A 27137-nucleotide genomic window follows, 5' to 3' on the forward strand; every position below is an offset into this window, starting at 1 on the left:
TCATCTCTCTGCTCCCCCACACGCCGGCTCCCTGATTGGCCAGCCGCCTGCTCTCTCACCTACCGAGCCGCCTGACAGCCTGCGGAGCCGCCCACTCTCTAACCCGAGGAGCCAAACAGTTGATTTGGCCACACCTAATGTTTTTGCTATCTTGTTTGTTTGTTTTGTTTTTTCAGCCTAATGATGGCTTGCTTCACTGATAGTGACAGCTCTTTGGATCTCATATTGAGAGTTGACAGCAACAGATTCCAAATGCAAATAGCACATTGAAATGAACCCTGGACCTCTTATCTGCTCCTTGTAAATGGGATAATGAGGGAATAACACACACCTGGCCATGGAACAGCTGAGCAGCCAAATGTCCCATTACTTTTGGTCCCTTAAAAAGTGGGAGGCACATATACAAACTGTTGTAATTCCTACACCGTTCACCTGATTTGGATGTAAATACCCTCAAATTAAAGCTGAAAGTCTGCAGTTAAAGCAAATCTTGTTCATTTCATTTCAAATCCATTGTGGTGGTGTATAGAGCTAAAAAGATTAGAATTGTGTAGATGTCCCAATATTTATGGACCTGACTGTATGTAAGGTATTCCTTTTTTTTCTGTCAAAAGATTGAAAACTCTTTTTACTTGTGGAATAATTCCTCTCCTCTCCTATTCTCTCCTCTCCTTCCCTCCTCCTCCTCCCCCTTACCCTTCCCTCTTCTCCTCTCCTGCCCTCCTTCTCCCCCTTCCCTTCCCCTCCCCTCCTCCTCTCTTCTCCTCTGCTCTCCTCTCCTCCTCTCTCCACTGCTGTCCTCTTCCCCTCCCATCCATTCCCCTCCCTTCCTCTCCTCCTGTCCTCCCCTCCTCTAACTCCCTTAACCTCTCTAACCCCCTTCCCTCCCCTTCCGTTTCTCCTCTCCTCCCCTCCCTTCCCTTCCCTTCCCTTCCCTTCCCTTCCCTTCCCTTCCCTTCCCTTCCCTTCTCTTCTCTTCTCTTCTCTTCTCTTCTCTTCCCTTCCCTTCTCTTCTCTCCTCTCCTCTCCTCTCCCCTTCTCCTCTCCCCTTCTCCTCTCCTCTCCTCTCCTCTGATAAAGCTTATGGTCTTGTAGTTGAGTCAGAACACGGACACTGACACTTTTGACACTCTTTGGGGACCAGTGACACTAATGCAGTGATCATGCTAAAAAATATGCACTGTCACTGTACTAATGACCAGTGGCGGCCTGTCCATAGAGGGTGACGGGCGCCGCCTCCCCTATCCATACATTAGGCACCCTGATCTACATATCAGAGCGCCGGACCATGGATTCCAATGCAGCGGTGGGGGGGGGGGGGGGGTTGAAGCACCTGATTAGAGCCATAGGTCTAAAGGGCTTCAAAAAAGGGTGGCCTCGAAGCGCAGAGCATTGCGATCCGAGCCCACCCCAGTTGTGTTACGATAGCGAATGAGTTTTCTTTATTTTCGCACTAAAGTTCCACCCCGCCAATCAGCAGGCAGGTCATGAAACCTGAAAAGCGTCAGGATCTTATTTGATGCCCAGCGCTTTGGCAAAAGAGGAGACACACGGCAGAGGAAGCTCGAGGAGCGGACACCGGAGCCGCCACTGCCCGCACTCCAGGAGAGGACACTACAGCTCCGCCACACAAGCGGGTAAGTGCCGGACTGCCCGCGGGGAGTGGGTTCTGTCAGTTCTGCACCGCCCCGTGATGGAGGGGGGGGTCAGTGCCGTGCCGAGGGGGTTTCTTAGCCACCCCCCCAAAAGAAGAACCCACCAGCCGCCACTGCTAATGCATACCTCCCAACATTTTGAGATGGGAATGAGGGACACCTACTAGCAAATGCATGTAGGCATAGGACACGCCCCCTGCCACACCCTCTTAAAGGAGAATTAACCCCAAAAAAGTTAATCAAATCCACAAGTGCTTTTTTTACCACTACTGTTCCTTTATATTGACTTTTAAAATGTACAAATGCAGCAATTTGGAAATTGGATGAAAGGTTTAGAACTGGGAAACACTTTTTGAAAGATAAAAAGTGCATTTTATATACAACTATATAGATCAGACCAAAATGAGGGACAAATGAGGAGGACAGAGGGACAGAGGGACATCGCTCCAAATCAGGGACAGTCCCTCAAAATCAGGGACAGTTGGAAGGTATGCTAATGACACTGGCCTGGAAGGGGTTAACATCAGGGGCGATCAAGGGGCTAACTGTGTGCCTAGCTGGTGTTTTACTACAGTGGGGGAGGTGCTTTTACTAGGGGAAGACATGGATCCTAGTCCCCGCTTTGCAGGAACACAGGATCCATGCCTTCCCTTTTGTCAGAACAGTGATCTGCCTTGTTTACATAGGCGGACTGCCGTTCTGTCCCTGTACAGAACAATCGGCGGGTGCCAGCGGACATTGAGTACTGTGCAACCGCTGTTTGGCTCCCGCTTTGTATAACCACAGTGGGATCGAGCCTCCAGCGCACACTACCAGGAAGAGCCGGATCACGTATATATATATATATATATATATATATACAGGGCTTTTTTTCAGGGGGAACTTGGTGGAACTCAGTTCCACCACCTCTGGCTCAGACCCTTTGGCTCACCACAATCACTTGTAAACGCAGAAGTCCGGTTTCTGTGTTTACAAGTGACAGCTCTGCACTCTGTATGTAATGCAATCCTGGTATTTAATGCCCCTTTAAGACCCTCCTACTGTTTTTGTGAAATTTGACTGAACACACCCATTATTTGATGTGATTTAGAGGGTGTGTGTAGGGGGAAGGGTTTTGTGGGGCCGTGGTTAAAGCGGAGGTCCGCTGAAAAAAAAATATTAAAAGCCAGCAGCTACAAATACTGCAGCTGCTGACTTTTAATATATGGACACTGTCCAGAGAGCCCACGGTGTCGGCAGCCGAAGCCGATCCGTCCTTCAGCTCTCGGCTGCTGCCGCCGCCATCCTCGGTGAGGGAATAAGGAAGTGAAGCTTCACTTCCTGGTTCCCTACTGCGCATGCGCGAGTCGCACTGCGCGTCTTCTCAGGTCCCTGCTGTGTTCTGCGTCTCACAGATTACAGCGGGGGGGGGGGAGGACGGGGTGATCTATGCCAGGAAGTGGGAGAAAATACCTGTATTAGACAGGTATCTGCTCCCTCCTCCCCCCTGAAAGGTGCCAAATGTGACACCGGAGGGGGGGGGGGAATCCAAAAAGTGGAAGTTCCATTTTTGGGAGGAACTCTATTTTAAGTTCCAGCACCTATTGTTTGAGAAAAAAAGCCCTGTATATATATATATATATATATATATATATATATATATATATACGTAAAACTGCTATAGGGCGGTCAGCAAGTGGTTAATCGTAAGGCCTTCCTCTCTATTCTTCTGAAACATTGCAAACTTTTTTCATTTATGGAGTATTCTGCATACAGATACATTGTATCATCCAAATACCAAAACCAAGGAAGTAGCAAATCTCTAGACCTTTTTTTCCCCCTTTCCTTCCTTATAAAATAGCAAATTGGATCACGCTTTTCTGGGGTTTTTTCGCCTTCCGATGGATCAACGGTGGGTATAGAATTGGGTATATAGGATTGTATGATATTTTTTATTTTATTTATTTATTTATTTATTTATTTATTTATTTATTTTATGGTTGAACTAGATGGACTTGTGTCTTTTTTCAACCTGATTAACTATGTAACGATAAAATGACCCAGAAGAAAAGTCTACTGGCGGCACATAACCCATAAATATCTCACTCTCTGGATCTGTTTTCAGGCACGGTTGTGAATTTTATGAGCGCTTTCTTCTCCTTTTCCTTGCTTAGTCCTGAAAAATGATATCTTGGAGGTTGATTCTCTTCACTCCCCGGTAGGTACATTATTTGGCTGCGCCGATGCGCCAATGCCGCCTGGCATGCTAGCACCATATCAGCCCTCCATCTCTTCTGTGCAGTCGGTTGTGTAACGCCGTCTTGGAAGAGGCACTTGATGACCGTAGAACAGATCCAGCTGCTGTACAGCGATTTCTGACAGACGAGCGGAACTCTTGCAGCTCTCATTTTTCTTAGCAGAGTGTTTTTTCTTAAATTTTTTTTATTGCTGATCAGCTGAGATCCTCATGCAGTGATTGCGGATTACTTAACACAGCAAACACTGGGCAGCATCTTCCTGCCCAAACCACACAGTAGCTTCATGGAACAAATTCCCCAAATCCTGCCGGAGATTGGCAGTTAGCGTTAAGTGATAGCTGGGAAGACACAACATTTCCTGCAGATTCCATGAAATGAACGAGCCGCCCAGAGCTCTAAACGGCCTTCATCTTGGCAAAGGGAGCCACAGACCTTCCCAGATCATTCTTTCACGGGTAAAATATGTGTTGTGATAATGAGCACATTTTACTTTGGGCCGATTTTAGTTTTTCGGCGCTGGACCCCAGGTGTAGGTGAGTTTTCCAATCTGGTGTGGCGGTTCCTCGTTAACCACTTGCTGAAGGACATACGGCAGTGTGCAAAAGTTTCAGGCAGGTTTGAAGAAATGTTGTAAAGTAAGAATGCTTTCAAAAATATATATTTTAACTGTTTATTTTTTATCAATTTTATCAATTTACAAAATACAAGGTGAGCGAATAGAAGAAAATTTTAATAAAATCAATAATTGGGGTGACCGCTCTTTGCCTTCTTCTAGGTAGACTTGCAAACTTGTTTTTGAAGGCACTCGGCAAGTAGGTTGTTCCAAATATCCTGGAGAACTAACCACACATTTTATGTGGATGTCGGCTGCCTCAAATCCTTCTGTCTCTTCATCGTCATCCCAGACAGACTCCATGATGTTGAGATTAGGGCTCAGTGGGGGCCAAGCCATGCACAGTGGTGTAGTGGGCAGCACTCTCGCCTAGCAGTTAAAAGGGTTGCTGGTCCGAATGCCAACCATGACACTACCTGCCTGGAGTTTGCATGTTCTCCCTGTGCCTGCGTGGGTTTCTACCGGGTACTCTGGTTTCCTCCCATACTCCAAAGGCATGCTGGTAGGTAAATTTGGCTTCTGTCCAAAAAAAAAAAAAAAAATGGCCCTAGTATATGAATATGAGTTGGGGACCTTGGATTGTGGGCTCCTTGAGAGTAGGGACTGATGTGTGGAGCGCTACATAAATTAATGGTGCTATATGGGTACCTTAATTAAAAATAATAGAGGAGTATCCTAATGAGACACAATGTACAGGGATAGGGACAATTGTAGAGACTCACTCAGGTTGGACTGGTGTCTTTATTCAACCTTACTAACTACCCTGTTTCCCCGAAAATAAGACCTAGCGTGATTGTCGTGATGGCTGCAATATGAGCCCTACCCCATTTCCCTGAAAATAAGCCCTACTCTGAAAATAAGACCTACTAGGGTTTATTAGGGGGGTAGGGCTTATATTGCAGCCATCACCGACAATCACGCTAGGTCTTATTTTTGGGGAAACAGGGTATGTAAACCATCACTTCCAGGACTCCTTCTTCTTTACACTGAAGATAGTTCCTAATGATATTGGCTGTATGTTTTTGGGGTGGTTGTTCTGCTTGGGGCCAATCACACGCCTCCCTGATGATATGGCATGATGGAGAAGTATCTGCCTGTATTTCTCAGCATTGAGGACACCATTAATTGGGCAACGTTGAGGGCCACAGACGCAGTGGTCAGCCAAGGAAACTTAATGCAGCAGATGAAAGACACATCATGCTTACTTCCCTTCCACGTCAGGAGATGTCCAGTAGTGCCATCAGCACAGAACTGGTCGGTCCGAGAGAGGACAAGGTGGAACAAGGTGCAGATTCTTTGGAACACAAAGGGTCTTCAGAAGTAGATGACGGAACATAGATCGTGGCCTTCTGAAGAGGAAGTAAGAGGAGAGTACCCAGTAGATCCTAATGTGAACCTACTGTAGCTAGAGTGTTTGTTACCCAAGATGGCGGCGGCATCAGAATCAGCTTGGGTCTTAACACACCATGGGATCCCTGGACGGGTGAAGGCCCTAATAGTAAAAGTCAGCAGCTACAGTATTTGTAGTTGCTGACTTTTAATTTCTTGGTGGTGGAGCTGGAGCTCCACTTTAAGCATGTTCCCTTTTTTTTTTTTCTCATTAGGGCAGACAAAAAAAAGGTGAAGGCCAAATGACACGTAAGAATTTCGGTTAAGGTATAAAATGTTCGCTTGTATGAGCCGAACTGAAATTCCTAACGCACGGCCCAGGCGAGTAACCTGTCAGATAAGGGAGCTCGTAGTAACATGACTCTGGAACGCCAGTATGAAAATTTTTATTCTTTTTTTGGGTTGCCAATCGATTTCATGTCTTCCTCGTCCATGGAAAATCAAATAATCTGCCGGTTATTTGATAAAGCTGAAAAGGCACAAAGAAAACCTTTACGGCGGAGTAAAATAATCTACTTTCTCTTCGGGGGAAACATTAGCCATTGGGAACGGTGTTAGGACGGCGCTGAAAAAAAAAAAAAAAGCCTAAATAGTTTTGGACAGCCGGCTTCTTTATAATTAAGTTTTGGTTCGGCCCCGAAGACAGTGAGGCGAAATATGTTGGAAACTCCGGGTTTGGATTGCGTATCGTGTAACGTTCCTCTAATACGGAGTAACTGAAGACGTCTTCTCCTTTCTGTCATCCAACGTGTCAACCAAAATTGGAGCGCTGTGTCAGACGGCGCGTTGTTTTAAGGTTCCCTCTGCGTTTTTTGGGGCTTTTTAAAAAGAAAAAAAAAAATGTAAGTAGAATTTGAGAGGGACATTGCTGGAATGGTCAAAACAGTCCTTGTATCGAGAATTCTTGGAAATATTATTAAGGGGAAAAATACTGAGATGAGTAATTTTGTGGTTTATGAGCTTTGACCCTTTATATTGAAATGCCACGGATGGCTAGGACTGGGCTGTATCTATCTGGGAGTATCTATCCAGCAATCGATCATTATGACAGAACATTGCAACCTCAGAGTTAGCACAGGAATCATTTTTAATGGAACGTATAGTGGTTTAGAACATACACTCACCGGACACTTTGTTAGGTCCCCCTTGCTAGTACCGGGTTGGACCCCCTTTTGCCTTCATTCCTGGTGGCATAGATACAACAAGGTGTTGGAGACGTTCCTCAGAGATTTTCCTCCATAATGACACGATAACATCACGCAGTTGCTGCAGATTTGTCGGCTGCACATCCATGATGTGACTCTCACGTTCCACCACATCTCAAAGGTGCTCTATTGGATGGAGAGTGGTGAGTGTGGAGGCCATTGGAGTACAGGGGGTCCCCTACTTACAAACATCTGACTTACAAACGACTCGTACTTACAAACGGAGGGAGACAACAGGAAGTGAGAGGAAATCTACCCCTAGGAAGGGAAATTCACTCCTGTAAGAGTTAATATGGGAAAAAGGTGTCTCCACTGATGCTTTATCACCTATCCTTATTTCCCTAATAACCCCAAATTTTCAAAATCCAATTGTCATTGGGACAGAAAGTGAGGTGAAATCTTCTGAACAGGGGCACAGACAGCAAAACAAATGTTACAGGGGTGATAACCCTTCCCTATGCTATCTACAAAACTTAAAAATAGATTTTTTGGCTGGAGCTACACTTAAAGAATTTACCTGTTCCGACTTACAAACAGATTCAACTTAAGAACAAACCTAAAGTCCCTATCTTGTTTGTAACCCGGGGACCCCCTGTACAGGGACCTCATTGTCCAGTGGTGAGATGATTGGAGTACAGGGACCTCATTGTCCAGTGGTGAGATGATTGGAGCTTTGTGACATGGTGCATTATCCTGCTGGAAGGAGCCATCAGAAGATGGGGACACTGTAGTCATAAAGGGATGGACATGGTCAGCAACAATACTCAGGTAGGCCGTGGTGTATAAACCATGCTCAATTGGTACTAAGGGGTCCGAAGTGTGCCAAGAAAATATCCCCCCACCATTACACCCCCACCACCAGCCTGAACTGGTGATACAAGGCAGGATGGATCCATGCGCCAAATTCTGACCTCACCATCTGAATGTCGCAGCTGAAATCCAGACTCATCAGACCAGGCAACGTTTTTCCAATCTTCTTTTGTCCAATTTTGGTGATCTTGTGCCAATTGTAGCCTCAGTTTCCTGTTCTTAGCTGACAGGAGTGGCACCCAGTGTGGTCTTCTGCTGCTGTAGCCCATCTGCTTCAAGGTTGGATGTGTTGTGCGTTCAGAGATGGTATTCTGCATACCTTGGGTGTAACAAGGGGTTATTTGAGTTACTGTTGTCTTTCTATCATCTGGAACCAGTGTATGTTCTCTTTATTTATTTTTATTTATTGTGGAACTACACGGCATCTGAGCACCACAAGCTTTCTAATTCCTTTTTAATATTCAAAGCAAACTCCCCCATCCATCCATTCATCTCACCATGCTTTATTTTGCTAAGAAATCACTTACAAAAACGCCCCCTAGCCCCCTAGCAATTCAAATGCAGCAATCTAGAAATCGGATGAAAGGTTTAGTGCTGGAAAACACTTTTTGATAGATAAAAAGTGCATTTTATATAAAACTGTATAGATCAGACCAAAATGAGGGACAAATGAGGAGGAATGAGGGACAGAGGGACATTGCTCCAAATCAGGGACAGTCCCTCGAAATCAGGGACAGTTGGGAGGTATGCCATTGGTCTTGGTGACCACTACAGTTTCCCCTCAGTTTGTAGACTAAATCTATAAAGTCAGGCCTGGAGGTCCTACAAGGTGGGTAGTAGTGAATGTGAATTGGAATGGGACCCGTCTTGGGTACGGCTCCCCCTAATTTAGAAGGTTTATGGTAATACCTGAGATTACCGGCAACCGTCTCTGAGTCGGTGTGGTGTGGCTGGAGGCCTACTTTACGAGTTGTCTAAGGAACTAAGTTTAGTTCAGATTAGGTGCCTACAAGGACCTTGAGACTCCAGTATACATTAGTCATTGGAGGTCATTCTGTTTTTATGAGTTTTTTTGGTGTATTTGTTATTATTATTGGTTATTTTGGTAATAAAGTGGTGGCTGTGGCCATTAAAACTCCAATTGGTGTTGATCTGGTTTTATTTTGGTAGCTTGTTATGGTGGAGGGGTGGCCAGGCAGCATGAGTACCAAACTTCATCTTTAATTTCTTATCCATGATTATAATAAGCTTGTTGCTGTGGCCATTAGAACCCCAATTGGTGTTGATCTGGTTTTATTTTGGTAGCTTGGTATGGTGGAGGGGTGGCCAGGCAGCATGAGTGCCAAACTTCATCTTTAATTTCCTAGTCCATGATTATAATAAGCTTACCAAAATTTCCTGAATGAAATCCAGGGACACGCTAGTGGCTATGCCCACTTTTGTCCATACAAAAATTTATTGGAGGAACCTGCTAGCCAACATTTGTTGGCGGAAAGTCCGACAAGAAATGTCCGATGGAACGTGCACACGTTCGGACTTTCCGCCAACAAGCTCACATGCAACATTTGTTGTCGGAAAATCTGATCGTGTGTACGGGGGAATTAGTGCTTTTTGCATTTTGCAGATTTGTACTACAGTCCATTTAACATGGTTTCCTATGGAACACGTTTTGTAGTGCAAATCTGCAAAATATGCAAAAAGCTCTTAAAAATGCCATAGGTGTGAATCAGGCCTAAGGCTCGATTCACACCTATGCATGTTGCTTTTGAGCGTTTCTGCAGTGTTTATTGCGGTGCTTGCCACGTTTTTGAACATGCGTTTTTGCCGCGTTTTTGACGTGTTTTGCATATTTTTTTTTTTTCAGTTTTTTTTTTTAATACTGTATACAGGAAAAAGGAAAAAAAAAACGCAAAACGCGGTAAAAACGTAGTACTTGCGTTTTTGGATGGGGGTCCATTGAGTTCTATTAAAACGCTGCAAAAACGCTGCACTTGCACCAGCATCAAAAACGCAAGTGCAGCGTTTTTGCAGCGTTTTTGATGCGTTTTGCGTTTTTGGCGTTTTTTTTTTTTTAACTGTATACAGTCTAAAAAAAACTGTAAAAAAAAACGCAAAACGCGTCAAAAACGCAGCATAAATGCTGTAAAAACGCTACAAAAACGCTGCTCAAAAACGTGGCAAGCATCACAAAAAAAACTCCAAAAACGCTCAAAAGCAACATGCATAGATGTGAATGGAGCCTAAGTGGAGATTAACTCCCGGCCTGGTGTAACAGATATTGTGTTCTTTAAGAAGTTACATGTGACACATATGCAGTAGTAATTTTGACCATGCAGAACAGGCTTACTACTTGGTTGTCCCGGTAGACCTTTCACATCCAAGTTTGACACCATGTCTACCACCGCTAAGAAATGTCCCTCATGTTCCTTACATCAAGCGGAGTTTCAGGCCCATACTCTACTCCAACCTCCAGCTCCCATTCAATCCCAAAACTGCGGCTTTGCACTACTCAAAGCTGAACCCCCCCCCCCTCCACTAGACTCAGATGGACGTGCTGCTGGGTTGCCAATACCTCCTGACCACTAATCTCCCCTTTCTCCCCTTGATTCTGTTACGTTGGCGTTCGTATTTCCAACCCACCAGCCTAAGATCCAGGCACTCTCCCCAACGTCAGGTAATCATAAAATATGTGCTGTTTGAAGACTGGATGGCTCGGAGGTAAAATGGAAAAGCCGTGCAGACACATATGAAACTAATAGCAGTAGCTCAAAAGTAGCCAAACAAAATTCTCCAAGAGCGACCGTGCCAAAGAACCTCAAGCCTGACCTGCAATATCTCCGGCAATTGGGTCCCGCTCGGGGGGGGGCTGCAGATACCGTGTTACATCATATATGTGTGTGTGTGAGATATTAAGCGCCCGCTCGAGACTCTGTAACGGCTCCCAAAACTAATTTATTTCCCAAGCGCTGCGACTGACGTGAGGCTTCATGCTGGACCAAGAAATTTTTAGAGAGCGTGGAAAATGGTAGCACAGTCGTCTCTCTCTCTCTGTCGGTTCTGGCAAGCCTTGCCGCTGTCCTAATCACCAACATGACGGATGTTCATTACAAACGTCTCACTCGCTCCCCTATACTCCTGTGGTTTTTGTATATTTCGAAGCCATGAGAAGTCCCTAATGGAACGTAACAGTATCCTAATGTTTCCTTTCAAAGTTGTTATTGTTTCTCGAGGATATAACCCGGCCCTCCTTATTTTTCTGGCCATCTCTGCTAATCCACGATTTAATCCCCTTTATTTCTTGGGCTTTCCCTAGTCGCAAATGTGTATAGCTGTCAATTTAACCCAAGGCCCTCCATCTTCTCTAAAAACAACTTCTTGTTTGCTGCCTTCTGGGTGAAGGCTCAGATCCATAGAAAAAAAAAAAAAAAAAACGCAAGAGCGACCGGGGGCTTCAGGTCTTCTGTTCTAATCAAAGAGCTATTTGGTAATTCTGTTTAATGACTACAGAGCTTAAAATATAATCATATACTAGACAAGTGACATGCGGAACATACGGTAGGAACTCGTTTTAGAGCTGCTTACGTAGAATGGAGTGAATGAATGCTTACTATTGTGTGTCAAATTATGGTCTTTTGGTTTCCCACTATCAACTCCCAACCTGCAGCTGTTGGAGAAGAAAAAAGCATGGAGTTCAAAATTTTCAAATGTAGCGCGCCCGCCAAGGAACCGCAAGTAGAATGGGATCCCCCACCCTGCCCATCCAGGCACACACACATTTTTACAGGCACTCCAGGTTTGTTTTTTTGTTTTTTTTGTTGAGGGATTAGAACTTGGATAGGGATTGAGAAATTATGGGATGCCCGCTTGACTTCAAACACCTTCTGGGATGACCTTCCTATATACAGTCTATTAGGGTTGCACCGATACTAGTATCGGTATCGGTGCCGATACCGAGAATTTGCACAAGTATCGGTACTCGTGCAAATGCACCGATACCTGGAACCAGAGGCGGCTCTAGACTTTGTGAGGCCTTAGGCAACACTTAGACATGAGGCCCCACTCACTCCCATAATGGGAAAAATAATTCAAGGGATGAAAATGAACTGTATTAGAAGGGTACAGTATTGGGGAGTGGACAGTACAGGGGGTAGGTAAGTGGGCATAATAAAGATATATTTTCCTCAAGCAGAGCTGCACAGGGAAGCTGCTCTCACAGATCCTACCTATTCTGGTAGGCTGTCACTAAGAGAGAAATTAAGGGGGATGGGTGGAGAAAGAAAGAAAGAAAGAAAGAAAGAGAGAGAGAAAGAAAGAGCTTGTTGTCGGAAATTACTGACCGTGTGTAGGCCCCATCACACAGTTTCCATCTGAATTTCCGTCGCATAAAATCTAAGTTCCCCCCTCTACTGCGCCTGCGCAGTAGGTATCGGCGGAAATAGCCGAAGCAGAACAGCTGAAAATCAGCTGTACACGGTGTCTGTAAGAGGGCCCCTCGCAGGCTCGCTTCGCTCGCCACGCTTCGGGCACGGCCTCGCTGCGCTCGGCACTTTTAGATTCCCCCTCTAGGTCCACTTGGATGGTGGGGAAGGAACCTGGACCCAGAGCGCAGGCGCCGTGTACAGCTGATTGAAGCATTTGAGCTTCGGCTATCTCCGGCGGCTGAGAGTAGTATGTACTGCGCAGGCGCTGCGCCTGCGCAGTACAGGGGGGAACTTATCCGCCGAGGGAACATTCTCGGCAAGACACCGGCAATGTTAACAGCCCCTGAGGCTCGGTTCACACTGGGGCGACTTGGGATCCGACTTGTACGCCCTCAAGTCGCCCCAAGTCGCCCCAGAAATAGTTTCAATGGGAGTGAACGCTAGCGTCTTAATAGACGCTACTGAAGTCGCTCCGACTTCAGAACGTACTCCCTGTACTACTTTGATCCGACTTGGTAGGCGACCTGTACCATAGGAATCAATGGAAGTTGCCTCCAAGTCGGATCTCTCTGTAAAGTCAAGCGACTTTGCAGGGAAAACCCCTCCCTCCCCCCTTCCTTCCCAGAGAGCTGATTGGCCACAGGCGAAGTGGCCTGTCATGGAGGCGACTTCAAGTCGCCTTGTAATTTGCTGAAGTCGCGCTGAAGTCGCGCTGAAGCCGCGTTGAAGTCGTGGTACAAAGTCGCGCTGAAGTCATGTTGCCCCAGTGTGAACCGACCCTGAAACACTAACATAAAAAGAAACATTGTTTCTTTTTGAATCTTTCTATTTCCTCAACTGCAGATCAAAGGGATGAACAAATGTTCCTCTATTTAACCCCTTATAAACCCTTAATTTACTCTAATCAGCCTAAATTAACTCCCTATTCTCCTCCATTTAATTATTTTTCTTTTTTTTTCTTTTTTTTTTTTTTTCACGTCTATTTTATAAACGATAAACAATTAAAACTTTTTTTTGTTTGCTTTGTTAGTGAATATTTTACCACATCTATATTAACATATATTTACACATTTCACATTGAAAAAGCGCAAAATTAAAAAAAAAATCTATTTATTTCATTTGTAAATAACTTTTCAATGCTTTGTACCATTGCTGACAGCTGAAGTGAAAACACAACAGTTACAGTAGGTACCTGTAATTGGTGTCAGTGGGAGGAATAGTGCCCCATCATTGGTGTCAGTGGGAGGAATAGTGCCCCATCATTGGTGTCAGTGGGAGGAATAGTGCCCCATCATTGGTGTCAGTGGGAGGAATAGTGCCCCATCATTGGTGTCAGTGGGAGGAATAGTGCCCCATCATTGGTGTCAGTGAGAGGAATAGTGTCCCATTGTTGGTGTCAGTGGGAGTAATAGTGTCCCATCAGGTGTGTAGTCCTGGGAACTCAGCACAAGGATGGAATAGAAAGATTAAGATATTAATATGCAGCGCAAATCTGATGTTACATATGTCATAATGGGGTTAATTTACTAAAGGCAAATAGACTGTGCACTTTTAAAAGTGCAGTTGCTCCAGAGCTTAGTAAATGAGGGAGAGCTCTGCTGGCTTCCATCATCCAATCATGTGCAAGCAAAAATGAAGTTTTTTTTATTTTCCTTGCACATGATTGGTTGTTCTTTGTACCTCATTTACTAAGCTCTGGAGCAACTGCACTTCCAGAGAGCAACTGCACTTTCAAAAGTGCACAGTCTATTTGCCTTTAGTAAACCAACCCCATAGAGTCCACATAGTGGATGATGAAGAAAACAGATGAAAGCCCCGAACCAGCTTCAGTGTGAAGAATGATACACACAACACCACAGTGTTTCCCGCAAGTCTCCTTACCAGAGGGGTTGGACCCTCAAGTTATAGAATGGTCATGTATGCATGTGACACAGGACTACCCCAGTCCTTAGCACTGGACATCAGGTGAAGCGGCTCACCTTAAGGTCTCTATGGGCTGTATGTGCAAACTCCCTATGCATGCAATCGGCATCACGATCATATGCACACTCCGCTCCCTGATCATCATTAAGCTCAGCAGGATAATAAGCATGAGAAATCCCATAGTGAAGCACGTTTAAGAAGATTCAATTCCTTTATTAAAAATTGTACTTACAAACATCCCATAAAATCAGGCATCAAAATGGAACAGTCATAATGGCAGTGGCTTTTGGCGTGCTTGCGACATTCCTAACGCGTTTCGTCATCAATTAGAGGCATACTAGGCACATGATGGTGAAAACCCCTCAACCCTTACAATGGGCACAGCAGGTGCACAGACCCAGAATTCAGCACAGGGATGGTGGGAACCCCTCATAATGGGCAAAACGGGTGTACAGACCCACGAACTCAACACAGGGATGGTGGAAACCCCTCATAATTGGCACAGTGGGTGTACAGACCGGGAAACTCAGTGCAGTGATGGTGGGGACCCCTCATAATGGGCACAACAGGTGTGCAGGCCTGGGAATTCAGCACAGGGATAGTGGGAACCCTTCATAATGGGCACAGCGGGTGTGCAGATCCAGGAACTCAGCGCAGGAATGGTGGGAAACTGCCATTCCGTTCCTTGACAGCGAGGTGTGAGGTTGCTGGTTCCTTTGCTTCCAGAGACCAGGGGCTGGAGTTGCTTCTCTGCCCCAGGAGAAATGCTGGATCCTGGGGAGGACCTTGGCGGGGGCACCCTGGATAGGCCTGTGACTAGGCCTCAGCCTGTGGAAGATACTGGGCCTGGCCCAAGGAGTGATGAGTCCCTGTCTGCCTTTAAACAGAGGATTGTTGGAAAGCTGAAGCGGATTGAGAATGAAGAGGAGAAATTGTTGATTTTGATGGCTGAATTTAAGAAGAAAAAACAGGTTTGTGCCAAACTATACAGCAAGAAGAGACCGGCTCTGAGGCCTGAGTTGAAGGACTTGGAACAAGCTGTGAGGAAGCAGAAGGAACTGGTGAGCTCTCTGAAGAAGAATAGTGGAATATTTAAAGAAAAATATAGAAATGAGGAGCAGCGATTTAATTGCATGAGAAGAGGAGCCGCTTCCTGCATGGAAAGTGACCCAATCAATGAGGAGATGCAGGTACCGACAGAGTCAGCAAAGAGTGAGAAAGTGGGCCCGGAGGATGAGCCCAGCTCTTCAACACCTCAGGCATCTGCTGAGCCCTCAATGGCGGAGGCCTCTGTCCCCCTCCCTCTGCAACAGCAATATGGAACATCTGAGCAGGAGGTTGAGGGAGGTACCGGCATGCTGGAGTTTATCACTAAGCTGGAATCCCCTTTGGGTGTGGATTCCTCAGATGATAATGAGGAGATGGACACGGATCCTCGTCCTGTGAAAGAGAGACCTGTGGAGAGAGCAAGATTCACCATGAAGTCTGCAGCAGCTGGGGGGAAGTCTGATCCCACCGTCAGCCATAACATCTCAAAGGTAACAGCACAGCAAGCAGGTACAGTGTGTGTGTAGGATGGTGATGTGGACTTCATTAGTGACAATGGGCTTGCTGAGGGTTGTAGTGCTACGGGCAGTCAGCCCAGACCCATAGACTATGTACAGCATGAAGTGCAGTCTGAATTACCTGCTGAAAACAAAGCTTCAGATGAAACTGGTGAGAGTAACTGTCAGCTTCTGGGGGAAGAGTCTGCAGAGAGGAGCGCCATGAACAATACAGAGACTTTGCCTGGACCAGGCACAGCGGCTGTTTCTGTGAATGGTGGAGGAGATGCTGGGAGCAGTAGTGCTACAACTCTCCAGGAGTCTGCAGTAATTAAGACTGTGATTGATCCCAGGATTGAAGCTGTGTGTTCAGAGCAGGGGGAGGGGGAGGGTCCTGCCTCTGCTAATCAGAAGACTGCTATCCCAGCTGATTCAGACTCTCTGCCAGCAGGTTTGATTGTGTCTAAGGACAAGACTGCAAATGCTGCTGGTGTAAGGAAAACTTATGCTGGTGTTGCTGCCACAGGATCTGGGAAGGGGCAGCAAGTAGGGAAGGAGCATGAAAATGGTTTATCTTCCTCCCTGTTTAAAAGAAGAAATGTTGTTCAGTAAAAATGGGAAGGCGGTGGAATCCCCCCACATAGGAGGGCAGTGGTGGATAAGATTTTGCAGCAGGTGTACAGACCCGGGGAACTCAGCATGGGGATGGTGGGAACCCCTCATAAGACATGGGACCTCAGCACAGGGATGGTGGGAACCTCTCATAATGGGCACAGCAGGTGTACAGACCTGGGAACTCAGCACAGGGATGGTGGGAACCCCTCATATGAACCAGAAACTCAGCCCAGGGATGGTGGGAACCTCTCATAATGGGCACAGCAGGTGTACAGACCTGGAAACTCAGCACAGGGATGGTGGGAACTCCTCATAAGACATGGGAACTCAGCACAGGGATGGTGGGAATCTCCCATAATGGGCACAGCAGGTGTGCAGAGATGGAAACTCCGAGACGGCAGCGCAGGAATCTCACCAATAGAGTCCTTGAAATAAGGGACTGTCAGGTGGTTTAATTCTCCAGCATCCACTGAAATATTCGTTCTGTGTGGACTGGGCCGTTAAGAAAGACATAAAAAGAGAAGAGTTCCAAGATCCGGGTTATAAATAAAAATGGAAACATAGTTTTCTTTCTATTTTTTTTCCTCTTGAGTTGTGTATGGGATCCAGCACTCTGTTCACACATGGCCCTTAGCAATTGCTCGGCCTCACCGTCTTTAGAAAAATTCTTGTTTTATTGTACTTTTAGAGTCAATAAGGTTGGTCAGCCACCATCCATCTCTCGTCGGGTTCTGCTGGTTTTTTTTTGCCATCGCCATGGCAATGTAATGAATAAATGCTTTTATCTATTTTAAACAAATTGGAAAATGTGTATCTTGATTGCTGGGCCACCTGATTAATCACCCGGAGTTTTGTCACAGGAGCCTGCGATCGCTCAGCTCGCCTCCCGGCTGGGCACAGGGTGTGAGGGAACTGACAGCTCATATGGGTGTTTGTGGTGGGAGCCGAAAACCACAGAGCCCCGAGCATATGGATCCTATTCCCTATACTGGACAAGGATGGAAAGCCGGCCTGTAGAAGGGCGAACACCTCCCTCCGAAGTATGGTGGCGGTGCCACACATTTCCATTTCTGTTTGCAGTTTTGCATCACGTAGAATTAAAGGGGATCAAATCTAATTAGTTTTTTTATTATTATTTTAGCCTTTTTAATTGCTACAGGCTTGCACCTTTGCATTATGTGCTAATGAGTGGCACTTTGCACACTGTGTTGGAGTTCCATTCACTTTAAAATGGCAACGCACCTCACAAGGTGTCAGCAGGCCCGCACTCCAGCACACCGCAATCTACATTGCCATGCATTGTGTTTTGTTGCATTAAAAAATGTTGCAGATCCAGCCTTTCTTCCTTTGTCTTGCATAGGCAGCCTATTAAAAATGTATCAAGAAATGAAATGACCCACATGTACCCCTAGCATGCAAGAAACAGTGAGGATAGGGATTTCAATGTGCTTCAAATACCTCCAAAAGGACACAACACCATCATGATATATATACATAACAAGTCAAGTTTATTCTAACATTAAAATATTCCCTCATACAGTGGAACCTTAGATTACGAGCATAATCCATTCCAGGAGAATGCTTGTAATCCAAAGCACGTGCATATCAAAGCGAATTTCCCCATAGAAGTCAATGGAAACGAAGATAATTTGTTCCGCATTGACTTCTATTAGATGCAATACCGCATGTGGTCAGAGGTGGAGGGGGTGCGCCAGAGAGCCTCGGAAATACTCTGGGACAGCTCGGCTTAACTCGGAAAGATTCGGAAACACTGGGGAACGGAGTATTTCCGAGTGTTTCCGAGTATTTCCGAGTGGTTCAGAGTATTTCTGAACGGCTCCGAACCATTCCGAGTGTCCCCGATGCCCCCGCACCTCTGGCCAAATGTGGTACTGCATACCCCATTAGCTTGAATTCTGCTGGTTTTGTGAGACAGCGCTCGCAAACCGAGTCAGAATTTAAAAAAAAAAAGTTGCCCATCTTTAAATACGCTCGTTAACCGTGTTAGTCTTTAACCAAGGTTCCACTGTACATATAAAAACAGTGGTCAACAGCTGCCCAAATAGTTTTTACATTTAGGTACAAGGAAGTAAAGAAGCGATGGATCGACATGTTTCGCCCGGAAGGGGCTTCTTCAGGATCCACTTCCTCTTGTAGTCTTTCCAACAAAGTAGCCAACCAAAAAGAGTTTCTTTGCTTCAGTTAAGGGCCAAACAAAAGGAGAAGTACCCAGCGGTTAGTAAGAGTCTCAAAAATACGGAAATATCGATCATGAGTCATAAAGGTAATCAACAGGAAAGGAGTCACCTAGATGGATCCCACCCACTAAATCCACAGGGCTTAACCCAGGGACTTGACAAATATCAAAGGAGGGGAAAGATGACACAAAAGTCACCTATGCCCAATATCTCCTATGCCCAAAATATAAAGATCTTAACCCTAACAAAAAAAATATATAAACCCGGAAGCGTCCATAAATCACAGTTCAAAAGGTGCTGTTGCCATTTTTTGAACTGTGATTTTACTGTATTTGAGGCACATTAAAATCCCCATGCTTACTGTCTTATTGCAAGCTGAAGGTACATAAGGGGTTTTTACATTTCTTGATAGTTCTAATACTAAGGGATGGTGCGATTTTTGTTGTTAACAGGATTCCCCACCCTTTATGCCATAAACCTATTCAAAATGTGTTGAAATGGCCATTTGTAGTCTCCTTTTGGAAGCCCATGTGACAGAGTGAGAACATTTTGGAGACAGAGGCAGAACGTTGTCAGTGTCACCCTGTAACAGGGAGTACGTTTGGCCTCAAATAGGCCAAAATGATGTCATACATCTTGGGAGTCTTCAGGAGGGAAGGTGGGGCTTTCTCAGCCAAGCACACCCTCCCGCCTGCATGCCCCAGCTAAGGGCAGATGGATTTCAGGAAGTAAATGCTACATGAATCATCTGCCCTTACTCAAGATGGTTCGTCCAGAAATGCTAGGCGGGGGTGTTTTTTTTTTTTTAATTTGTCAGCAAAATAAAACATGGAGACATGGATGAATGGGGGGAGTTTGCTTTAACCACTTAATCCCCGGACCATTTGGCTGGCCAAAGACCAGAGCGTTTTTTGCGATTCGGCACTGCGTCGCTTTAACTGACAATTGCGTGGTCGTGCGACGCTGCACCCAAACAAAATTGATGCCCTTTTCTTTCCCCACAAATAGAGCTTTCTTTTGGTGGTATTTGATCACCCCTGCAGTTTTTATTTTTTGCGCTATAAACAAAAAAATAGCGACAATTTAAAAAAAAAAACGCTATATTTTTTGCTTTAATAAATATCCCCCAAAAATTATATAAAAAAACTATTTTTTTCCTCAGTTTAGGCCGATACGTATTCTTCTACATATTTTTGATTAAAAAAAAAATTAGCAATAAGCATTTATTGATTGGTTTGCGCAAAAGTTATAGCGTCTACAAAATAGGGGATAGTTTTATGGCATTTTTATTGAGTGCGACATTATGGCAGACAGATCGGACAATTTTGGCTCGATTTTGGGACCATTCACATTTATACAGCGATTAGTGCGATTAAAAATGCATTGATTACTTTGTAAATGTGACTGGCAGTGAAGGAGTTAACCACTAGGTGGCGCTGTAGGGGTTAAGTGTGTCCTAGGGAGTGATTCTAACTGTGGGGGGGGGGCTATGTGTGACACGACACTGATCACCGCTCCCGATTACAGGGAGCTGTGATCAGTGTCCTGTCACTAGGCAGAACGGTGGAAATGCTTGTTTACGTCGGCATCTCCCCGTTCTTCCTCACCGCGAGACGATCGCGGCTATCCCCGTGATCTGTGGGAGTCCGCGGGACCCGCGGTCACGGAGCTCCGGGGGGGGGTCTCGCAGACCGCCTCTTAAAGGGCAACGTATAGGTACGTTAACCTGCCTGTACGTGCCCTTCTGCCGCCGTATATAGGCGGTCGGAAAGCGGTTAAGGGGGTCGCAAACCCTCATTTTTTTTTCACCTTAATGCATTAAGGTGAAAAAAAACTTCTGTCACTGACCGGCCCCCCGCGCCCCCCCCCCCAGTTTTACTCACCTGAGTCCTGTATTCTCCCGCCGGAGAAACGCGCTCTTCCTCTGTGCTCGAGGTTCTCGGCTCTCGATTGGATAGATTGATAGCAGCGCAGCCATTGGCTCCCGCTGCTGTCATTCAAATCCAATGACGCGGGTGCCGGGGGGAGGGGGGGAGGTCGGGGGGGGCCGAGTCCCACATTCGGCGTCTATGGAAGGCAAGGTAACCCCCCCGGTAGAGCGCTTCTTCTAGGGGGTTATACGATGCGGGGAGGAGCTACCAGCTACTTCCTGGTTTCTGGCCTAGGCCAAAATGATGTCATACATCCTAGGAGTCTTCAGGAGGCGAGGAGAAGGCGGGGGGCGGAGATGGGGAGGGGGGGGGCGCTTTCTCAGCTAAGCACACCCTCCTGCCTGCATGCCTGAGCTAAGGGCAGATGGATTACAGGAAGTAAATGCTACACGAATCATCTGCCCTTACCCAAGATGGCCGCGGCCAGAAATGCTAGAGGGTTAGAGTTTTTCAAAGTGATCTGTCAGCGAAATAAAGCACGGAGACACAAATGGACGGGGCTTTGAATAATAAAAATGAATGGAATAGCATTTTTTTGGTTTGTGGTGCCGCGTAGTTCTGTTTTAAAGTGGATCTTCACTCCATAGGTGTGCGCACAGGGTGTGCCGGGTGTGCCCAGGCACACCCTATGCAGCACAGAGTCCCCCTACTGCCCTGGCTCCTCCCTCAGCGCTGCCAGCTTCCCTCCTCTCCCTCCGGCTGTTGCTGCAGGGATGTTTTAGGATGAGTGGGGGGGAGGGGCCGGTAAATATGTAACTTACTGGCCCCTTCCCTTTCACTGCGAGTGATCGATACTATGCGCTTGAGCTTTGGGGTGCACACCTAAATGCAATAGGCTGCGCTCACCTATGCTTCACTCTCTCATTCAACATTGACTATTTGTATTCCTTATGCTGCCAGCATAAGTAAATACTGCAGAAAGGTACACATAGGTATCTGTATATTATATATACTTATTTTTAAACTTTTTTTTTTTTTTTCGTCAGTCACTTCCTGGTTTATGGCCTAGGTCAGTGATGGTGAACACCCCAGATGTTTTGGAACTACATTTCCCATGATGCTCAATTACACTGCAGAATGCATGAGCATCATGGGAAATGTAGTTCCAAAACATCTGGGGTGCCAAGATTGGGGTGTCCATGTTTTTTTTTTTTTTTTCCGTTTTTCGGGTCATTTGTTATGATCGAAATTCGTTATTTCAAATACATTCGAAAATTCGTAAACTCGTAAATTCGAAAATTCAGAAAACCAAAAATTTCGAAAATTTGGAAATTTTTCGGAAATCCGAAAATAAGAAAAGACAATCCGAAAAAACGAAAATCTGAAAATTCTAAAATCCAAAATAATTAACTAACTAATTAATAATAACTAACTATTAAATTATAGGTATTGGAGTCTCCTTTCAAGTTTAGCTGTTAGTGAACGTAACGAATACAAATTTATCCAAAGTTACTACGAATTATCCAAAATAACGAATGCCGCATCTAATTGAATGGAACGTAACAAATTAATAATAATAAATAATCATAATAAAAAGTTTATATGATTATTATTATTTATGATATACAGAACGGAACAAATTCATAATAATAATAATAATTAAAACGTTTTATTATTATTATTTCTTAATTATTATTTTGGATAATTGGATATTATATTTATTATTATTTATTATTAATAATTTGTTACGTTCCATTCGTTTAGATGCAGCATTCATTATTTTGGATAATTAGATATTATATTTATTATTCTCTATTATTAATAATTTGTTACATTCCATTTGTTTAGATGCGGCATTCGTTATTTTGGATAATTAGATATTATATTTATTATTATTTATTATTAATAATTTGTTGCGTTCCATTCGTTTAGATGCGGCATCATTATTTCAGATAATTAGATATTATATTTATTATTAATAATTCATTACGGTCCATTCATTTAGATGCAGCATTCGTTATTTCGGATAATTAGATATTATATTTATTATTATTTATTATTAATAATTCGCTACCTTCCATTCGTTTAGATGTGGCATTCGTTATTTCAAATAATTAGATATTATATTTATTATTATTTATTATTAATAATTAGTTACGTTACATTCATTTAGATGCGGCATTCCTTATTTTTGATATTTAAATATTATATTTATTATTATTTATTATTAATAGTTTGTTACATTCCATTCGTTTAGATGCAGCATTCATTATTTCGGATAATTACATATTATTTTTATTATTATTTATTATTAATAATTTGTTACCTTCCATTCGTTTAGATGCGGCATTCGTTATTTCGGATAATTAGATATTCTATTTATTATTAATAGTTCGTTACGGTCCATTTGTTTAGATGCAGCATTCATTATTTCGGATAATTAGATATTATTTTTATTATTATTTATTATTAATAATTTGTTACGTTCCATTCGTTTAGATGCGGCATTCGTTATTTCGGATAATTAGATATTATTTTTATTATTATTTATTATTAATAATTCATTATGTTCCAATCGTTTAGATACGGCATTCGTTGTTAGATAATTAGATATTATATTTATTATTATTTATAAAATATATTTAGTAAATCAACCCCTTTGCATTAAAAAAACTTTGTGGTTGATTTACTACAGACAAATAGACTGTACACTTTGTGCAGTTGCATTTGCACCAGTGCAAGCAAAAATGTGATTTTTTTTTTTTATTTTTTTTTTTTTATTTTTTTTTTTAATTTTCCTTGCATGTGATTGGGTATTCTTTGCAAAGTGAAGCTTCCCCCCCCCTCATTTACTAATCTCTGGAGCAACTGCACTCTGCAAAGTGCACCGTCTATTTGTCTTTAGTAAATCAATCAACCCCGTGATTTATTTGTAAACCGAATGAGCAATTTATTCTGAAAAAAATTTCAGAAATACAAAATTCCCCTTTAAATAAATAAAAAAAAAAAATGTCCCCAAACGATGACATGTTCCTATTTGGAAAGGTTTTCCTTCATCCTGGCGATAGATCCGCCTTCGCTGAGCCCTTCCTCCACACACACAATATTGAAGGAAGGAACTGGTTTGTCCTCTTTCTCGGTCACGGGTCACGTCATCGGAGTTCTTTCACTTTGCTCGGTCTTGTGATCTGAGCTCCTCCGGGTGTCAGACGGGTCCCGTGGATCCGGCTCTTCCAGTGGGCACAATGTTCTGCTGCCTGCCCTGCTGTGCGCAGGGTAGTGCCGAGGAGGTAGGAGGGGGGCGGGGTCGTATTTAGGGTGAATATGTGTGTGTCGCTGACAGTGGCAGTGGCGTGTACCTGCTGTGAAGTTCTCTGTTCCCAGGCCCTTCAGATAGGATCTTTGGACAGGAAACATTTCTTAACTGATCATTCCAGGAAGTAACACAAAGCTTGATGATAAGAAAGTCTAAAGAATGAACATTTTTGCGTTACTGTGATGGTTATTTTTCAACAATAAGTCCAAAGTTTAAGCCATATCTCCTTTATTATTATTTTTATTATTATTATTTTATTATTGTTTGTATTTTTATTATTTTATTAACCTCCCTGGCGGTTTTCCCGAGTGTGACTCGGGGTTAAATTTCATCACCATTAGCGGTACCCCCGAGCCACACTCGGGATTGCATTGCAGGATCCTGGTGTGGTGTACTTACCTTGTCCCCGGGATCCTGCAATGTCCCCCCCACTGTGTCTGAAGCCTCTCTGTGCTGGGATCTGTTCCCTGCGATTGTCGCAACGCACAGGGGCGGAGCCCGGCGGCAAATAAAAAAAAAGTGAAAAATCATAATACATACAATCAGGGGCATTGCTAGGTCTACAAAAGATCTGGGGCTAGAACCCATAGCAGCGTATTAAAGAAAGCCATACACTTGGGTGGGCATACACATGTAATATACTGTACGTGTGTGTATATATCCCCAGAGAGCCTCCCCCTTGCATCAGGGTCCCCAAAGAGGCTCCCCCATGCATCAGGGTCCCCAGAGAGTCTCCCCTTGCATCAGGGTCCCCAGAGAGCCCCCCCTTACATCAGGGTCCCCAGAGAGCCCCCCCCTTACATCAGGGTCCCCAAAGAGGCTCCGCCTTGCATCAGGGTCCCCAGAGAGCCTCCCCTTGCATCAGGGTCCCCAGAGAGCCCCTTCTTACATCAGGGTCCCCAGAGAGCCCCTTCTTACATCAGGGTCCCCAGAGAGCCCCTTCTTACATCAGCGAGCCTCCCCCTTGCATCAGGGTTCCCAGAGAGCCTCCCCCCTGCATCAGGGTCCCCAGAGAGCCCCCCCCCCTTACATCAGGGTCCCCAGAGAGCCTCCCCTCCCCTTGGGGACCCCTGCAGAGACTTGGGGCTATGGGCCCCAGATTCAGGGCTTTAGCCCCAAAAGCCACCCCCTAGCGACGCCACTGCATACAGTACACTGTAATCTTACAGATTACATTACTGTATGAAATTATTTCACATCCCCTTTTCTCCCCAGTGCTTTGTCCAATGCCCCGCATGCAGTTTTATATTATATATACTGTTGTCCATAGCAACCAAAAAGTGTCCCTTTACTTCAAAAGTGGTTTTAGACCAGCTAGAAAACAGCGATAGTAAATTAGAACACTTGCAGAATTGAGCGATAGTGAATCGTGGGGAAAATAATTTTATTATTATTATATTATTATTTTTTTATAAGTATTTATAGTTATTTATTATATTATAATTTATGATTTTGTGTTTCAAACTTCATTATACCCGGGATATCTACTAGACTCTTGTTTGGACAGATTTAAGTGTGTTATTGCTAAGAATTACAGGCCTACAATATAAAACGCCAAATTTCTATGCAAAATAATTGTACCGCTTTGAGACGCAAAAATCTGACATAATCATACTGCCAGGGAGGCTACTATTATTATTATTAATATTATTATTTGTGTTATTATTATTTTATTTATTATTATTATTATTATTTATTATTAATAATTTCAGCCATATCCCCATTATTATTATTATTATTTGCATTATTATTTGTATTATTATTATTTTATTTATTATTATTATTTATTATTAATAATTTCAGCCATATCCCCATTTTTATTATTATTATTATTATTATTATTATTATTATTATTATTGTTGTTGTATATTATTCTTGTTATTATTTGTATTATTATTATTTTATTTATTATTATTATTATTATTATTATTATTATTTTGTTATTATTTGTAATGTTATTATTTTATTTATTATTATTATCATTATCATTATTGCATATTATTTTGTTATTATTTGTATTATTATTTACATTTGGTATTATTATATTGTTATTAATATTAATTATAATACTATTATTATTTAAAATGTTTATAATTATTATTATTACACGATATTGCCATTTAGACACCTGCCTTTACACGCACATGAACTTTAATGGCATCCCAGTCTTAGTCCGTAGGGTTTAATATTGAGTTGGCCCACCCTTTGCAGCTATAACAGCTTCAACTCTTCTGGGAAGGCCGTCCACAAGGTTTAGGAGTGTGTCTATGGGAATGTTTGACCATTCTTCCAGAAGCCCATTTGGAAGATCAGGCATTGATGTTGGACGAGAAGACCTGGCTCGCAGTCTTCGCTCTAATTCATCCCAAGGGTGTTCTATCGGGTTGAGGTCAGGGCTCTGTGCAGGCCGGTCAAGTTCCTCCACCCCAAACTCGCTCATCCATGTCTTTATGGACCTTGCTTTGTGCATTGGTGGGCAGTCATGTTGGAACAGGAAGGGGCCATCCCCAAACTGTTCCCACAAAGTTGGGAGCATGAAATTGTCCAAAATGTCTTGGTATTCTGACGCCTTAAGAGTTCCCTTCACTGGAACTAAGGGGCCAAGCCCAACCCCTGAAAGACAACCCCCACACCATAATCCCCCCTCCACCAAACATTACACTTGGCACAATGCAGTCAGGCAAGTACCATTCTCTTGGCAACCGCCAAACCCAGACACGTCCATTGGATTGCCAGAGAAGCGTGATTCGTCACTCCAGAGAACACATCTCCACCACTCTAGGGTCCAGTGACGGCGTGCTTTACACCACTGCACCCGACGCTTTGCATTGCACTTGGTGATGTAAGGCTTGGAAGCTGCTGCTCGGCCATGGAAACCCATTCCACGAAGCTCTCTACGCACGGTTGTTGTGCTAATTTGAAGGCCACACGAAGTTTGGAGGTCTGTAGCTATTGACTCTGCAGACACTTGGCGACTTCTTCGCACTGTGCGCTTCAGCATGCGCTGACCCCGCTCTGTCATTTTACGTGGCCTACCACTTCGTGGCTGAGTTGCTGTTGTTCCTAGTTGCTTCCACTTTGTTATAATACCACTAACAGTGATGGGCTCAGGCATGTTTGGGATGGTAGCCTCAACCCACCTGAGCAATCCCACCAGGAAGCCGACATTGCACACCGCAAGTCATAGGCAGTGAGGCATTTCCCAGTCTGTGCAGCTGCAGACCAGGAAGTGCCTCACTGCCTATGAGTGGCGGTGTGCCGTGTCGGCTTCCTGGTGGGATTGCTCAGGTGGGTTGGGACTAGAATCCCAACACGTCTGAGCCCATCACTAACCACTAAT

At 44.1% G+C, this 27137-nt stretch overlaps 1 protein-coding gene across 1 annotated transcript in view; it reads left to right on the forward strand.

The window, feature by feature from the left end:
* Window positions 1-23588: 23588 nt before the first annotated feature.
* The window catches only part of LOC141113665 (uncharacterized), a 37743-nt gene continuing 34194 nt past the window's right edge, over window positions 23589-27137 (forward strand). The window contains exon 1 of the mRNA XM_073606904.1: window positions 23589-23771. Coding sequence (XP_073463005.1) covers window positions 23727-23771 — 45 coding nt within the window. The 5' untranslated portion in view covers window positions 23589-23726. The remainder of the gene's footprint in view (window positions 23772-27137) is intronic.

The sequence above is a fragment of the Aquarana catesbeiana genome, linkage group LG12 (assembly GCF_042186555.1).
Source record: "Aquarana catesbeiana isolate 2022-GZ linkage group LG12, ASM4218655v1, whole genome shotgun sequence".
NCBI lineage: Eukaryota > Metazoa > Chordata > Amphibia > Anura > Ranidae > Aquarana > Aquarana catesbeiana.